General features: G+C 43.9%; 1 protein-coding gene across 1 annotated transcript in view; it reads left to right on the top strand.

Annotated features, from left to right (window-relative positions):
- Positions 1–13,248: 13,248 nt before the first annotated feature.
- The window catches only part of LOC117284915 (ATP-binding cassette sub-family C member 11-like), a 9,181-nt gene continuing 4,376 nt past the window's right edge, over positions 13,249–18,053 (top strand). The window contains exons 1-3 of the mRNA XM_033760591.1: positions 13,249–13,406; positions 14,397–14,544; positions 15,577–15,810. Of these exons, the coding sequence (XP_033616482.1) occupies positions 14,464–14,544; positions 15,577–15,810 (315 nt within the window). The 5' untranslated portion in view covers positions 13,249–13,406; positions 14,397–14,463. The remainder of the gene's footprint in view (positions 13,407–14,396; positions 14,545–15,576; positions 15,811–18,053) is intronic.

Consider the following 18,053-nt stretch of genomic DNA (forward strand, 5'->3'; position numbering starts at 1 on the left):
ATTTTCTGCCCAGAATATAGAGATGGGCAAAGGGCAAAGAGGGAACCCACCTTGATCAGAAAACTTGGTTCCCTCAAGACCAGACCAGATGGACGCTGGAAAATTTGGAGGGTGTCTCCAGCATCTCTGCAGTCCCTTCAGGGTCAGCAGTGAGACCACGAGACCCTGGAAAACCTGAGGGGGGTCCTCCCCTGTAGTTTGCTGCTGCAGATGGATGGGGCCGCAGTGAGGCTGGTTCACCTATTGTGGCCATCTCGCTGGGACCTCCAATGTTATAGGGCCAGGCGAGTTGGAGCTACAGAGATTTGCCACACTCTGAATTGAATAGTGCCCTTTATTACCATAGCCAGTGCTCTAGAGTGCCTCTTGGCAGAAAAACTGGACAAAGGAAAGGCAGTTTGCAGGGTCCTTTTAAGGGCTCTTTTATTTGGGGAGGGCTCAGGGAGAGGGGGAGCACAAGCGGAATGTCAGGGGAGCAGAATGTTGCTAACTTAGGGGTCAGGTGTGGAGCATCCTGTTTGCAAGGCAGTAAGGATGACACAGGTGCAAACTCATGTGAGATGTGACAGTCTGCTATATGAGGGGACTTGCAAGGAGGAAGGTGAAGGTGACCACCCCGAATTATTCAACTTTACACAAATGGAGTCAGGTTGGCTAACACAAGGGGTTAGGGAGAGGCATTGTTGCCAGGTTCTGGGGCTCTGTAGAGGCCTTTTGTAGCCCTCATTCTTTAGGCTGACATCACATCTAGATAGTCCTATAAAAAACCTGATCAATGTAGTGCCAGGAGGACTGACACTATGGGAGCACTGTCTGGTCTCAGGGGCAGGGCTCAGGAGCTGCTTCCTGACAGGAGTCCAGGATCTCCATGATTGATAGGTCATTCCCACTTTCTCATCTGCCACATTCTAATCTCCTGCTGAAGTGCTAGATGGAGAAGCACTAGACTAGGAAGGTTATTTTGAGGACATGGTATTTGAGTGAAGACCTGAATAACAAGAAAGGACCAGCTCTGCAAGGTGCTGTGTGGAAGTGGGGGAGTGGGAATGTTCTAAGAAGAGATTAGGTGAAGGTCATGGTGCGAAGGAGATTCCCAGTTTCTAAAATAGGAGAAGGCCAGGGACTGGGCTGCAGGGATTTGGCATTGAGGTAGTTTCTTTCTCATTGCAGAGATGCAGTACCTGACACACACAACTTAAAGGAGGAAAGGTTTATTTTGGTTCACCATCCGTAGCGGCATAGCAGAAGAGAACTGCTCATGACAAGGCAGTGAGGAGAAGAGAGAAATCAGGGAGGGGGGAAGAAAACAGACCTTTCCAGGCCACACCCCCAGCCACCACCTCTTCCAGCCAGCCTTCATGTCCCAACATCACCTTTAGCTATCCCATACTCATGATCCAGTCACCTCCTAAAAGCTCCACCTGTGAGCACATGAGGTTGGAGGGGACATGTAGATATAAGCCATAATAGTCATGAATAGGATGGGCAGCCACTGGTTTCCAATAGCTATTAGAAATTATAGGAGGAAATGAATCTAAAGCAGAGGAAGTTAAACAGCACTAGAGGTCCAAGAGACGCAAGGTCTAATCACTTGTAATTTCTATAAGGCCTGACTTGCAGGTCCTTCAACCTCCTTGACACGAGTTCTTTCCCACTTTCTAATGGTATGATACACTTTTTGGCCTGCTACAGACCCTGCTTCCTAAGGAGAAGAACAGTGAGGGAGGCAGTTGGTGTTCCCAGAAAGCTCTTACCTTGGGTTACCTTGCTTCCCTCCTGTTCATAGGCTGTTTCACACTATGCAAATAGCCCTTTCTGTACCAAGTCTGTACTCACGACCATTGCCCACAGGGATGAAGAAAACACAGGGCTGGAAGCATCTATTTCCTCTGTTTCACTCCTACTCATGTTCCAGTCACCATTCTGACCTCAGTCTCGGTCTTACCACGAATTAGAGTGAGGAAAATTCAGCTCCAGCTTCTTCCCTGAGAGGCAGGCTGGGAAGCCAGGGAACTTGCTGGACACTGCCTGTGGAAGCTTTGTGGGGATTTCTCCTGGCCAGTCCAGGAAGTTGAAGTGGATCATGTTGAGCCAGGCCCCTGCAACACTGGGCTGAGCAAGGAAACTTGTGCATTACACATGTTTACATTCTTATTTCTGTTTGGTTTAGTTTTCCCTGTTAGTTTCCTAGCCAAATCCACATAGGAAAGAGACCTGTGAAACTTGTTGCATCTCTTTGCAGGGATATATGAATAAACCAGGTTGGAAAATCATATTTTTATACTAGAAAGTGAGAAAAGCTAACTACTTGGTCTCTAAGAACCGGTCTTCCCCGTGACCCCATTTGTCAGTTAACAGGGGAAAATAATTTGTTTAAGCTTACCATTTTAAATTCTCCCTTGATCCAATAATTTAAATAGTTCCATTAAGTAATGCTTGGTAAAGCCTTGGTCTCAGTGCTATCACTTGTGGAGGAAGAGTCTGGGTCCTGGGCACAGAATCTTCTGCTCCTAGGCTTTTCCTGCAGATAATTTACCCCACTGGTGGCTAACTGTCCTGCTGTCATTGAGGATGACCGGGCCCAGTCCCTAAGTGATGCTTTTCAGCTCCCTCACTGCTCGTGTTCTCTATGTTACTGGGCCTTACTTATCCTATCTCTGTAGCCACTGCATTCCTTCCCAAATCATTGCACAATTCCCAGTTGTTTGCAGCCTAGTTGATCTCCTAGGGTCACCCACACTTTCAGCTACTTCTTATTCCCATCTATACTATAGGAACCTCAGAAAGTTGCAATTGTCAGTCTTGGTAACCACAAGCACAGAGAACATTTATGAGTAAATTGGAAAGAAGATATCCTAATGGGAATTTTTAAAAAGTCAGTCCTACTGGGTATGGTAGCACGTGCCTATAATCCCAGCACTTGGGAGGCTGAAGCAGGAGGATTGCTGTGAGTTTGAGGTCAGCCTGGGCTCCATAGTGAGTTCAAGGCCAGTCTGAAGTACATAGTGAGACCCCAAAACAAAACAAAAAAGTAGTTCTCTTGAAATGGGTATAGTGGGGGGATTAGCAGAACCTCTTCACACTGGCTCATGGGACACAACTGACAACATTTGAGGAATTTTTGAGAGCCTTTTAAACATGAACATTACTGAAGTTTTAGCTATGTGAGCTTAAGAGTTAAATTATTTCAGAAACAAGGCAATTTTATTGTACTAACTTTGATTTGTACTATTGAGGCTCCATAGCCCTCTATATGTGTGCGGTGTTGATGCTGATCAATGACATAAGTGCTTCTCTTCCAGACTCCACACGTGGAGGAGTTTGGTAAGAATCCTAAAATCATCCATAGCAGAGTCTTTGCACCACAGTCATTGGCAGAGCTCCAGATCAGGGCTTGATTTATTTTTTTGTTGATGGGGTAGGTTTAGGAAAGAAATGTGGGCAATGTTAAAAGTGCAGATTAAATTTACAAGAGTGTATTGTCCATTACATTTTGACTAGTGGGGAAGGAAAAGGGATATTTTTTTCAGTATTTGAAAACTATTAAGCAAAGTTACTCGGGTCATTGACACATGAGCGAAAATCCAATCTCTGTGTTAACTTTGGTATTTTACTTTCCTCTTAGTTATTAACATGAAGCAAAAGTCAAGCAGTGCTCAAGCAGGAGCTACAGTCATTTGCCAGTTGCAACACAGGTCAGGTACAAACATTTATTGGCCACTACAGATGCAGCACGATGCCAAGGTGCATGACTTGCAGTTTGACTTACAGTGATTCCACCCCTTCAGCTCTTTCACACTGGGAAGCTGTAGGTGGGACTAAACTATCCAGCAGTGTGTCACGACCCTACCCCAGGTCCTCATTCTGTTGAATCATGCCAGTTTTACTTTTGTGTGTCTGTATACGAGGTTGCTCATTGCAGCCAGAAAACTGAAATCTTCAACAAACAGTGTACGGCACCTCTCTTACCTAAAACACCTCCTTCTTTCTTCCATCATCCTGGAAGGGCCCACATTCTGTGTAATCTAGCAAGGAAACCTCATGGCCTCATTAGTGCCTAGCTACAAGTCTATCTAGTATGGTCTATAGGAGAAATCCAGAAATGAACACTACTAGATTTGATTGGGATTTGTAAAAGGAAGGAGAATAGGAAGGGATAGGGTAAAAGAATTCAGAGAACCTTCTCCCAAAACAGTGGGTAAGTGCAGTCTATTCACTTGAAGCACAATCCAATGTATGAATGTCAGAAGCTGAATCTAAACACCACGACAAGCCACATAATTTGTGAGGCCTGATGCAGAGTGAAAATATGAGGCTCCATGTTCAAATTTATTAAGGGTTTCAGGATGGCAATGGCACAACATTAAGTCAACCTTTCGGGCCATCTGTGTATAGGGCCTTTTGCAGCACAGGTTATGCCCTGATGACAGTGATCCTGCTACACATGTTCCTCATACTTCTGTTTCTTGAGAAATATTCTTAGTCATTGCCCCCTCTCCTGACCCAAGTACATGGATATTTCTAGATCAGTTGGGGAGGGAGCCAAAACTCAGAAGGGCCAAAATGAAAATGAAAATTATACACAGATTTCTCCTGGAGTCTCTGAAAACCAAGAATCAGACAACAAAATGATCTCCTTTCATTTATTTCTCTATCCACTCATTTTTGCTTGTTTCTTTTTAAGACAGGGTCCTCATTATGTAGTTTAGGCTGGCCTCGAACTCATGGCAATCCTCCTGCCTCACCTGGGATGATCACAGGTCTGCACCACCACCTCCAGCTCATTATTTATTTACTGGGTGCTTCCTATCCTCCCAGGATGACTTAAGTCCCAGAGATTCAATTGTGAGCCAAGCAGATCCATCCCTGCCTTGGTGAGACTCCCGGTTTGGTGTAGGCAATTATATCTGAGCAAATAAAGAGTCAAACAAATGTACAATTACAGACTAAGATAAGGCAAGAAGCATGGATTTATGAGCAGACTTTTGATGGATCAAACGAGACCTATCTGGCCCAAGGATTGGGAGCCAGGTGGGGAGAGTGGGGAGAGAAAGTTTCTTTACACAATCTGTGGCTGAGCCTGAAGGGATGGCAAAAAAGAGACCAAATTCCCAGCAGAGGGATGGGCACACATGGTCTTGAAACCTTCCCTAAGGATCAGGCTCCCTCTCAAGATTCATGCTCAAGCGGGGCTCTCAGCCACTACTGCCCACTGCCTTTTCAAATTCTCTGGTTCTGGGACACAAAGAACTGGCGGAACAGCTGGAAATGACCAGGCAAAGGACATTCTGGGTTTCCAGCTCTTCTGGTCTTGAGAATCTCAGTGCTGACATGGTTTCAGGACTTAGCTATGTAAGTAGATTTCTGGGACATTAAACACCGGGAAACTGAATCAACAGGATATTCCCAATGATCATAAATAGGTCAAGGAATTTTGTCTTATATTGATTGATGCTTGCTTTTTGCAGAGGGACTTCAGGTTTCCATAACTAGATGAATGATAATCCTTGGTCATGACACCTTCATGGTTTATGCATACCCCTGTCTATCTACCAATCTATATAATCTCTGTATCTAATAATCATATATTGCATACTTATCTATATATTTACTTACAACAATTTGGTAAGCATTTGTAAGCCTACCACCAACACACCACCTTGGACCTTGATAATTATATCCATCTTCTCTGTATCTCATTTTCTGGATCTCCCTGTCTGATAGATATAACCACTATCCTGAGAGGCTTCACCTAAATCCCTTCATATACTTTCTTTCTTCAGGACTGGGGATTGAATCCAGAGCCCTCACACTAAGCTGCATCCCAGCCCTATTTATTTGTTAGTTTATTTTTATTTTGAATCAGGTTCTTGCTAAGTTGCTAAGTTGCCCAGGCTGGGCTTGAACTTTCCATCCTGCCTTAGCCTTCTAGGTGCTAGGGTTACAGGAGTACACCCCCAAGCAGAGCCTGGAAGCCTTTATTTAGAAAGCTAGATGTGAAACAGCTATCAATTCTTGGGCAGCCACTCAACATTCCCTCAGCGCAGTGGTTGGAGGACCTGACACTGATATCCTTTTGTTTTTTCTTTGCCAAGAACACTTGCGCTCTCCGCCTTCAGGAGAGGAGGCTTCAGGCTCCAGGGAGGGTAGAGAGCCACCCTGGGGGGAAGTACGAAGCTGCCTGGAGAACCATGATTCCCTTCCATCCCAAACCACGGTGAGTCCCAAGGGGGAAAGGGCAGCCCCCACCAGGGCAATGAGCCTTAACCCTAAGAACCAGAGTGGCCTGAGGTGCACCAGGGAGGTTTGGCCACGTTCATTCATCCATTCACTCATTCCACAAGGGTCACTGAACACCATTATTTGTGCCTGGTGCTGTAGTAGCCCACAGGGGAGTAGCAGGGAAGTGAGGGAGGCATACATGGTCTCCAGCATCACAAGCAAGTGAGCTCATCAACAAACACCGCCTCCAACCTGCACGAGGAAGGTGCTATGAAGTTTGAGGGTGTGGGGGAAAACAGAACAGCGACAGCTTGATAGGACTCGGAGAACTGGAGACTGAATGCTCACCTTCTAGGTGGGAGTAGGGAAGTGTGCAGTTGGGGCAGCCATGCAAAGGCCTGCCCGGAGGGGTAGAAACAGTGTGACACGTCTAGGAATCAAGGCCTGCGTGGTGAGTGTTGTGTGGGATGGTGGCCGTGACATGAGTTGAGGCTGCAGAGGCAGGCGGGTGTCAGAGGCTTGTGTAGGTCTCCACAGGCCTCTCTAGGATGGGCTTCATTTAGAGAATGAAGGGGAGCCCCGGGTTTGCTGTAATATGAACCTTAACATAAGAATTGAGAGCAGGGCAGGGTGGTGCACACCTGTAATCCCAGCGTTCAGGAGGCTGAGGTAGGAAGATGGCTTCAAGTTCAAGGCCAGCCTGGGCTACATAGCAAGACCCTCTCTCAAAAAAAAAACAAAAACAAAATTTCAATTCATCCTTCTCCATAAAGTGAATGTAACCTTCCCCAAATTGCTTTCTAACTTACTACAACCTTGCTTTCAGGGCCTATGCAAAATCACCACCCCTAAGCATGTCACCATTGATTGGCAGGACTTTAACACTCTTCTAGTCTGATTCCGCATCACCAAGTGTGTCCTTTTTGTAGTTCTGATTCCCTCTTCCTTCCAACACATTTTCTAACAACAGTTGAACAAATTACACTTGTTACCCCATTTGTGAAATCCAAGCTTCTACCAATACAGCTGCACCATTACCTCAATGGACCGATCTCCATCGAGCTCTAAATTCAGGTGGTCCATTCTTAGGCAGGTTCTTTACTTCACCCAGACCAACTCATCTTAGACAACCTTTTTTCTTTGTTCCTGTTGGGCCTTTGGAATATTGGCACTGTTATACTTCCTTAGGGTGGATTTTTATCTGGGGTTTGCTAAAAAAAAAACAAAACAAAACAAACAAACACTCTACATCAATAAAAGAATTAGAGATATAAGTTCAGAAGGAGAAACAAAATAATTTTATTGGAGAGGGAAGAAAACCAGAGAAGCAAAGTAACTTTATTGGGAAAAGGAGAGAAAATAAGGAGGTGGATAGCTACCTTGTCAGAGTAATGTAGGGAGCCCAGAGCTGGCACACGGGGGTGTTTGTTTTAACATGGCAAGAAAGGGACTCTCTTCCTTGAAGGTTATAACTTGATTGGCTGTTCTGCGCTCTGAGACCCCCGATTTGGCCATTGCCCCTTCTGTTGCCTACACGTCCATTCTTGGATGAGCTCTTCTGCGGTCCCTTTGTGTTGTCCAGGTGCTTGTCTTGTGAGATTCACAGCAGAGTTACATTCAAGGCTGAGTTAATAAAAAGGATACATGTGTTTTTTAGTGTATTAATATGGCGAGAGAACAATAAAACATGTATTTGTATATAAGTGAGCATGTCTGTTAGTGCATATTTTATACACTAAGTAAGTTTTTATAATGTAGCCCTCTCCCTACTTTTGTGTGTGTGTGTGTGTGTGTGTGTGTGTGTGTGTGTGTGTGTGTGTGTGTTTAATTGGAGGTAGAGGGAGAAGGGAATGGAGACCTTGATATCCAGGCCAGCTTTATTAGCTCTCTGTTTTTCTTAGCCTTTCTCTCTAGCAGGGGTTAACATTTTATTTGCCAGAAACCATATTGAGACCCTTTAACTTTCCCTGCCTGTCCTCCCCACCCCATACACAACTTTCCCTATAGCACCAGGTCATAGATTTCTTGCTGTATCTTCATTTTTTTAAAATTATTTAAAATTTTGGGGGGTATCGGGGATTGAACTTGGGTCCTTGGGCTTGAGAGGCAGGCGACGGCACCACTGAGCTAAATCCCCAGCCCTTTAAAAATTATTTTTAATTTCGCCAGGTAGAGGGGTTGAGCAGAGTCTCAGGGGAGCTCTCCCCTCATTTTCCTCCCTTTTCCCCTCCCCTGCTTCCCGGGGGAGGGGAAGAGCCAGTCTTGGAGTTCAGTTTCCCCCCTCCTCCAACTTGGTCTCTGAGTCTTCCTGTAGGTAGGATTTGGATAGGGCCACAGACCATGGGAATAAAGAACCAGAGTGTAAAGTCAGATCCTAAAGTACCCTAGGGGTTCCCCTTCTTCGTAGGGTAGAGTTAAAGGATTTCTCCACCTGAGAGTTAGCACTTGGGATTAGCTCAGAGTCCTGCTCCACCTGGGGGTCAAGCGGCCCTGCATACTTGGTGATCCTGGCACACCTGAGACCTGATCCTTACTACCTTCCTCTTGCTCTCTCAAACGTCTGTCTGGAAGCCAAAGCCCTAGTGGGTGCTGAGCTACAGAGGAGAGGTCAGAGCAAGGAAAAGAGGCCACAGTGCCCTGACCCACCCATCCACAACTTGCTGTTTTCCTCTCCCAATTGTTCTGCCCAAATCTTTTTTTCCAAAATTTATTTTTATTAGTACGTTTGCAAAACATAATGATTGCATTCACTGTGGGAAGCAGGTACATGGACAAACAGATCTTCATTCTTGTTTCCCCTAATATCCTTTTGAGTATAATTTTGTTCATACTGAATCATATAACCTTAAAAGCAATTTTGAAAATAAAAAGAAAAATCACAGTCCTAGCACATTAATCCAATAATCTTCACCTGTATTTCTGAGTTATTCTCAAAGACGTGACTTTATCATTTTTGTTACTTCTCGTTTCATTTTAGTGTTTTTGTTAAAGATACATAGAAAAAGCAAGGTGTGGTGGTGCATGCCTGTAATCCTTGCACTGGGGAAACTGAGGCAGGAGGATTGTCTTGAGTTTGAGTCCAGCCCGGGCTATGTAATGAGTTCAAAACCAGCCTGAATTACATAGTGAGCCCTGTTAAAAAAAAAGATACATAGAAAATTTAAATGAATGAGGGTCACTTTTTTCTTTTCCAATTCCAAACCCTTCTTCAAAGGAACTACTGTTAACAATTTGATGTAAATGTAAATGGTCTGTGTGCTTTCCCTCTTTTTCCTTTTCTATGTAATTAAAAACTATTGGAGACTCCTGTAGTCAGCTCCAGTCCCCACCTGCCCACTGTCCACGCAGGCCTGAGAAGAATGCACTAGGAGACAGAACTAAGACAGGGACAGCGGGTGCCAGGATGGCCAATGCTGGTGCAACTGACAAAGGCCCTGACCAGTCCCAGGCACTGACTTTTATTGGCAATCAGTTGGAGTAAAGGCAACGTGTGCATTCTACGGAAATTCATGTAGACAAGGCTCATAAAGGTCAAGACTAAGCATTCTCAAATTAGGAAGAAAGTTGGGCCAGGAATTTAGCACAGTGGTGCTGCCACCTGCCTTGCAAGCGCAAGGTCCCGAGTTCGAGCACTGATATCAAAACAAAAAAAAAACAAAAAAAACCCCAGGATATATGATTGTAATTAGAACATTGTCCTTCACTCTGAATGTTTTAGTTGTGGGAATGGAATTTGGGTGCGAGTTACTCTGACCTTGGCACATAGACTTTGGCCAGACTCATTTCTATAAACAAGCCAATTGCAGGGCTAACTCTTTACAGCCTGCTTTGGGCATAATCAATAGTACAGTCCTCTACAAAGAACTGTGAGCTTTAAAATCTGCTCATGGCCTTTTTTTTTCTTCCCTAAGACAGCTGAAATTCTTTCTACGTCTTATATATAGATTAACCCTATTTTTTAAAAAACAACTTGTACATTAGATTGTATAGCATGCACATAGCATAGTTTCTTTTGTCTTAAATAATTCCTCTGTTAATGGTTAATTTTCCCCCCTAACTTTTTACTTAGAAATAATAGTCATGAAAAAATACTTCTGTATACATCCGGATGACCAAATTGTGGTTTTTACATGGGTATCACGTGTGTGTTTTCCCAATCTTTCTTCTTTGTGACCCCCTGCTAGGTCTCCAGCCCCTCACCCTCTGGACGATGCTGGCCTCTTCTCCTACCTCACACTGTCATGGCTCACCCCACTCATGATCCAGGGTTTCCGAAACCGCTTAGAAAAGAACTGCATCCCTCTGCTGTCAGTCCATGATGCCGCAGCCAAAAATGTCAAAAGGTGAAGTCACACTGGGCAGCTGCCAGGTGGGTTGAAGCTCATCTTTTGGTGGGACAGTGACCAGGGACAGGTAAACAGAGGATCAGGCATCTTGGCTCTTCGTTCGTCTCATGCCAAATGAAGGATTCTAAGATGGGTTTGTGAATCTCCTGAAATGTGTGTAGATTTAATATATATGGCAGGAGATCTTTTTTGTGGAGCAAGAATTCACATCTAGTTTTTCAGTATTAGGATTAAATCCACGGCTTTTGCACTGAGCTACATCCCCAGGCATTGACTGCTTGCTTGCTTGATTGATTGAGAGTCTTATTGTATTGCTGAATTGCATAGACGAGGCTCAAATTCTTGAGCCTCCTGCTCCACCTTTCCAGAGTTCTGGGATTATGGTATCTTCATACCTGGCTAAAAATTCACATAATTTATGAGATTTTTTTTCAAAGGGCTCAATTTCTAGCTAAGAAAGTTAGAAATTGCTGCTGCCAGTCCCTTCCGATGGTTTCTTCTGGGTCATGTGTCACACAGTGCCACTGGGTATTACATTTTGGGTAAGTGGTAAGCCACCACGAATGAGTCACGTGATTCCATTTCCTGCATTACAAGGTAATGGGAAGGTAATTTTGGGGGTGGAATAATTGACTTTAAATGTCCTTTACTCTTTTAAATGAAGTAGCTTCCCCATGAGAAGAAAATGGAAGTTTCCAGTTGTGTTCTAGGAAGTTATAATCAGACCAGCTTCCCTGGAAAGATTACTTAATGGTTAGGGGACTTTGTGAAATGTTTTATATTATAGTCAGGTCTCAGGGATTAACAAAGTAAATTGTGTATTTGAGGAAAAGAGAAAACCTACTGTACAGAAACAGGTTAAATTTGGACCTGTGCTTTTCAGACTTATTCAGAAAAAGAAAAAGAAAAAAAGGGTCCAAGCAAATGATTTTGGAATAATACCAGAAACTGGTCAGAATCTCTTACCATGATGTCAAGCACAAAGCACTTTCTGACTCCTGTGTCTTTAGGTATAAAACAGTGGGCTGTAAAAATTTTCTCATGGAGCTGGGGATTTAGCTCAGTGGTTCCGCTGCCTGCCTTGCAAGCTCAAGGACCTGAGTTTGATCCCCAGTACCCTCCCCCCAAAAATCTCATGGAAACAATGTCTTTGTAAACTGGGAAGGGTGGAGGGGCTGAAGGGAGGGCTGAGGAATGGAGAAAAAATAAGAACCAAGATAAGTCATGCAAAGGTACAAGATCCTAATGATGAATGTAACTGTATTGTATACCTAAAAATGTACCAATAAACTTAATAAAGATAAAAAAATTCTCTCACAGGCCATCATAGGACTCTTAAGAGTCAAAAGAGGTGGTAAACTCAGTTTAAAGTGTTGGGAAAATGTATTGTAGGCAGGTGGCAAAGTGTCTGCTTCTTTCCCAACCATTGTAAGTCACTGCTGTTCACTTCTAGTTCACCAATTCCACCTTTTTCATTCTAGTTTTTCATTTTATTTATCCATCCATTTGTTTTTCAGGAATGCATGATGCTTTCAAGATTTAGCTATAACGATTTATACTGCTATAAATATTCAGTACAGCAAAAATAGAAAAAAGAAAAAGAAAGTTCAAGATACTTAATACAGAAGGAACAACACATATAGGCAAAGCACCCTTTTGCCAGTCCTAGGTGAAAGCAGTACTGGTGTGGTCATCAGTGATGGGGATCTGACATGAGCAAGCCAGGGAGACACATCCTCACTCACAGATCTGCCTCAGCATTGTGAGAATGGATGCCAGGCACTGTGTGGTCTTAGAGAGTTGAACCTAGCACTACCCTGGAGCTCCTCCATCGAGTGACTTCTGATGTGAGACAGCAGTGGTATTTTCATCACCTTCCAAGTGCTTTTTGCCAAATGGCTTGAGTTTTGAATTTCAGTAAGCTTCTAGGTCAGACTACCACTTTAATAGAAAATACAGGAGATGCAAGATTATGCTAGACAGCATCACAGAGATGCAATTAGTTCCATTCCAAATGGGGGAGATTCTACAGGATAAATAATTCCTTTAACAAATGAATAGCATAGAAGTGGGAGGAGGTGAAGGTGTTGCAGACTGAAATGAGACTCCAGCAGCCTGTCAGGAAGCAACCTCTGTGTCCAGCCACTGATGAATGGATAAAGAAAACGTGGAGCCCATGCACAATGAATGTGATTCAGACAGAAAAAGGATGAAATGCTGTCATTTGCAACAACACAGATGGAGCTGAAGATCACTATTATGTGAACTCTGCCAGGCACAGAAAGACAGGCACTGCCTGACCCTGCTCATGTATGGAACCTGAAATAGTTGGTCTCATGGAAGTTGAGAGAACAGTGGCCCCAGGAGACTGAGGAGAGAGGGACAGGAGAGGCTGATCAATGGGTGTTAGGTCATGGAGGAAGAATCATGGTGTGCTATTTCATAGTAAGGTGCCTGCAGACAACAATAAAAAAATGTACTTCTGTAAGGACAAATTTTATTTATTGCCCTTTGCCGTGCACGGTCTCCTAATTAATTTGGCTCGATCCGCTAAAAGAACGTCCACCAGCCTTAAATAAGTACAAAAGGGAAAGTTTATTGAAGGATATGCGCATACAGAAAACAAAAGTAAGAATGGAGAGGACAAAGAAAGAGGAGAGTCCTCCAACAGCAAGAGGGACTCTATCCGGGAAATTATCCTTAGGCTCTCTGGCAACAACACCGGAATGTTGGAGGAATTAGGTTCATCACTCGCAACACAGCACGGGTCTCTTCAGCAATCCCTTCGGCTACAGGTCTCAATCCCGGGCGTAAGACAGCGGCAGCAGCCTGGGCTAGGTGGGCTGTTTATATAGCTCTCTAGACAAAGGTAGTAAATCTATCTGTACTTTTGGCTCGAAAAAGGTGAATGTGCTTGCAGTCACGTCCCAACCGGGCCCTGGCCAGGGGTCCGGGAGGGGCGGAATGCATCACATTCCTTATCTTGATGTTAAGAACATCTGGTCTTTTTAACAAAGTCCTCCCTGTTTTTTCCCAGGAACTGGCCAGGTATCCAGGGAAAGAAGAGGTGAACTAGTGATTATGCGCCTTAGAGAGCCGAAAGCCTTAACCCAAGCCTTTCCAACTTAAAGTTTTAACTTTCCTTACAACTTCATAACTCAAAAAGCAAAAAGGAAGGACTTTGAATGTTCTTATAACAAAGAAATAAAAAATATTTGAGGAGATAGATGTATGTACCTTGATCTGAACATTACATATGTATATATACATTGAAATATCTCATGGTACCTCAAATATGTATACAATTTTAATGTATCTATTAACAAAACTAAGAAATAATGTAAAAAAAAACCCACCCCAGGCCTGTCAGATTTGTCCTTTAAATGCAAGACATGGACCTTATTGGACCTTGATTCAGACAAACTAACTATAAAAAATATTTTTGAAATAATCAGAGTACTTTGAATATAGACAGGGCATGCAATGCTATTAAGGAATGAATTATTGTTGCTGTGCTTGTTAGATTTTTAAAAGTCTTATCTGGAAGAGATGCATATTGAAGGATTTGTACATGGAGTGATAGGTTTGAGATTTGCTTTAAATATTCCAGAAAAAAAAGGCAGAGAGGAGTAGAGATGAAAAAGGGGTGCAGCAAAATGTTGCCAATTCTTGATCAGGGAGGACAAGAATTGGGAACCACAGTCCTATATTGTTCTATACTTTTGTTATATTTGGAAATTCCTGCAATGAAGCTCTCAGTTAGTGAGACCTAGGGCCATTGGTGACCTGTGCAGAGATCTCACTTGGCTCACTTTCCCTCTTTTCAAGGCTTCGCCGCCTTTGGGATGAAGAAGTCTCAAGGCATGGGTGTGAAAAGGCTTCTTTGCTTCGAGTGATGCTGCGATTCCAAAGGACCAGGATGATTTTCAGTGTATTTATGAGCTGGTGCTTCTGTGTTATGAGTATAGTAGGACCAGTAAGTGCAGATGTGATGAGGTTTGGGGACTCTGGGCTTTAGAGACTAGAAGTGGAACAAGGGGCATATCTACACCTGGAGTTGGGGATGATGTCTCTCAGCTGCTGTGCAGAAAATGAGGACTTTTGTGGGGGAGGAGAGTGTAATAGCAGTTTAAACTGTCGCCACCTGTTCAGTTCAAATTTTAGTTCTGCTATTTAATTACTAGGTGACTTTGGATGATTTAATTATTCTTTCTGTGTTTTGATTTCCTCTCTGAACCCCATAGCACCCTCTGAAAGCACAGTATAAACTGCCCATAGGGTGACATTAAATGAGTCTCTAACAGAACACGGCCTAGCTGGATACATGTCTGCTGCTTTGAGAAATGTCTCAGCAGCTTGGCAATGGAGGCAGCAGGAACTCATGGTCTTTGTGTATCATGGTTGGGATCAATGGGCTCTATTACCTGTCCCCTCAGCTCCTGATTTCAAAGGAAGGGTCTGCCTGGTTCAGCTGGGGTCACTTCCTCATGAGCTGGCCAGTGGATGGTGGGCACTTTGATGGACAATCCAGTCCAATCTGCACAGTGGTAGGTGAGAGTGTTCCCAGAAGAAAAAGGGGCATTGTGACCCCCTAAGGGGAGACTGAATGTAGATCAGAAAGGAACAGGCACTGATGACTCCATGGACCTCCGATTTGTGGGGTGGTTAGTGTGTTGAGTCGTCTCCTCTCAGTCTACTCTCCAGCATTTCCCACCCTACCTGTGCTCAGTGTGGAACCTGTAAGGATCGCATTAATGGGGTTCCCTGGCTCCTGGTCATGTGGTTCAGTTTGACCACTGGTGGCAGGGTTAGGATTCAGATCTGGGTCCCCTGAACTCCTAAGTCTTTGGGCTTCTTGTGGGCAGAACTGTGCTTCGGTCTGTTTTCATCCTCACCAAATCCCTGACATTAACCTTGACCTCCCAGTCCTTCTTTGAGGCAAGAAACATCAAACATGTGCCTGAAGAACTGGGGGGATCCAGACAGTCCACATTCCTGTTTCTTGTAGATGCTGGTTATACCAAAGATCCTAGAGTTTTCCGAAGACCAGTCAGGGAATATCGTCTATGGTGCGGGCCTCTGCTTTGCCCTTTTCCTCACTGAGTGTCTGAAGTCTCTGAGTTTGTGCTCCTGTTGGATCATCAACCAGCGCACAGCCATCAGGTTTCATGCAGCCATTTCCTCTTTTGCCTTTGAGCAGCTCCTGCAGTTTAAATCTCTGACACACATCACCTCTGGAGAGGTGAGTGATGTGGGTGGCATATCCCAGGCCCAAGTTCCTTATCTCCTGCTGACATCACCACAAGGAAGGGAAAAAAGGAGTGGGGGTGGAAAGGGGGAGTTAGGAGAGGAAGAAGAGAGAAAATAATTCCTAGGCTTAGCATTGATAACATCCATAACTGTCTGTGGGTGTCGAAAGTGCAGCAGGAGCTGCGCTTGCATTCAGAGTCCTTGGAAAGGCGCCATCTCCTCACGCAATGGTCACCTATGGGGCAAGATTCTAGTCTGGGCCCTGGGGAGACAGCTGTGGACTGAGGATGCAATCCTGAGTAGAAGCACATGGGCAAGTGCACCCTCTGAGTGGGCTAGTGGTGAGGGAAGGGGAGGACTTGGAGCTTAAGGAATTCTTCTGGGGAAAGAGATCGTAGGTAACCCTCTCAGAGTTTTAATTTTCTTATTGCAAAAGAAGAATACTTATACTTGAAGGATTGCTGTTATTGACTCTTCAGCCTTTGATCTTACTTTTCTTTCAACTTACCACAGAGAGACACTGCTACAGGCTGGCAAGGGATACTCTGAATTAGGTCCCATTGTTGTGAGGGCTATTAGAAATTCTGTATATTTTATTTCAGTTGCCTTATTTTTCTTTTTCTCATCAAGTGCTTTGAAGGACATGGATTACTTTTGTATTGAAACAGATGTTTAACTTTTTGGAAAAGATAGCATTACTTGGGCGTACACTCATCCTGAAACCAAACCCTTTTGTGGCTGTCATCGGCCCATTTCCAGCCTCCTCTCTTCCCAGATCTTCTCCTCTAGTCCTGGGTTGGCATCTGCCCTGCCATTCAGGGTGGGCTGACCTGCAGTCCCCAAATACAGCACACATACCTCTCTCCTGGTGACTTTGCTCGCATCACCCCACCCTTGGCCTTTTAAAATCCTCTCCATTCTTCAAGGCCCAGCTCAGACGCTTGTCCTTCTCGGTGGTATCTACAAACCCCGCTACTGCCCCTCTCCTCACTAATTTTTACCATTCTTTTTGCACAAATCTGGCTCTACTACTAATAGGAGATCCCTTCAAAGACACAAACTATGTTCGGACTCACCACTTTATCCTGCAAAAGACCCACTACCTGAATCAGACAGGACAGGTGTCCATAAAACACTAAATTAACCACTGCCATGGAGGAGAAGCTTTCTATAAGTTCACATGTGTATGAGCATGAGGAATTTCTTGTAACCATTAACACTATTATTATTCTTCACTATTGTATTGGTTCCGTGATGTTAGTTGATTTGACCAGTTTTCCTGACACTGGAATAAATCTGATAGTATCATTGTCTCGGGATCAAATGAGTTAGTTCATAGGAAGTATGTAAAAGGGGATAGTGATTCATGAACTCAACTGTAGTCATTAGTTTCTGTTAGACATTGAGCTTAGAACCTACTCTGACCTTCTTTGCTTGGCTGACAGTTAAAGCATCCTTGTTTATTTTGGGAAGGATGCTACAACAGTTGCTAAGTTACTCCAAAATTAGTCATTGTCCCAAGGACTTCTTATGTTAGCTCAGTTAGTCCTCTGACATCCCTCTCACATATTAGGGTCTGTTATTGCTCCCCTCTTTATAGAGGAAGAAACGGAGGCTATGTCACAGTGGGTAACTTTTACAGGGTCACAAGACTGGAATGCAGCAGACTTGGATTTGTCCCCTTGGCCTGGCCTCTACTCGGATCTCTAGCCACTGTACATACCTGCCTCACTTAGGAGACCTGGGCTGAGGCTTGCCTTAATTCCCTTTTGCGTGCTATATGTAGGTTCCAATTTTTCCCACACATTTTCACAGAAGCCTGCAGCAAAATGCCCCATTTGAAAGTGGAGATGGAACTAATTACTCAAGGGAGGATTTCTGGAGTTGCTTCCAAGCACTTTAATTTAAACTAATTTAAGAAACCCACCTAAATGAATTCTCCATGGGAACAACAACAGAATTGTACAGAGGATGACCTAGACCAGACCACTTCCCTATGCCCAGAGTTAATACAATCATCAATTTGGTCCATGTTCTTCTAGACCCTTGAAAGTACATGTAGGTATACTTGCAAGTTACCCATAGAAAAGATATTGCATTGGGTCTGAATATTTCCACATAAATGGTACTATATTTTACATAATATTCCGCAATTTGGTTTTACTGCTAGCAAATGCACAGTATAGGTTTTGGAGTGAGTTTTTACATCAATGGCCCTACAGTTGCTTCTGGTAT

Source organism: Fukomys damarensis, unplaced genomic scaffold (genome assembly GCF_012274545.1).
Source record: "Fukomys damarensis isolate Sample0158 unplaced genomic scaffold, DMR_v1.0_HiC HiC_scaffold_114, whole genome shotgun sequence".
Taxonomy (NCBI): Eukaryota; Metazoa; Chordata; class Mammalia; order Rodentia; family Bathyergidae; genus Fukomys; species Fukomys damarensis.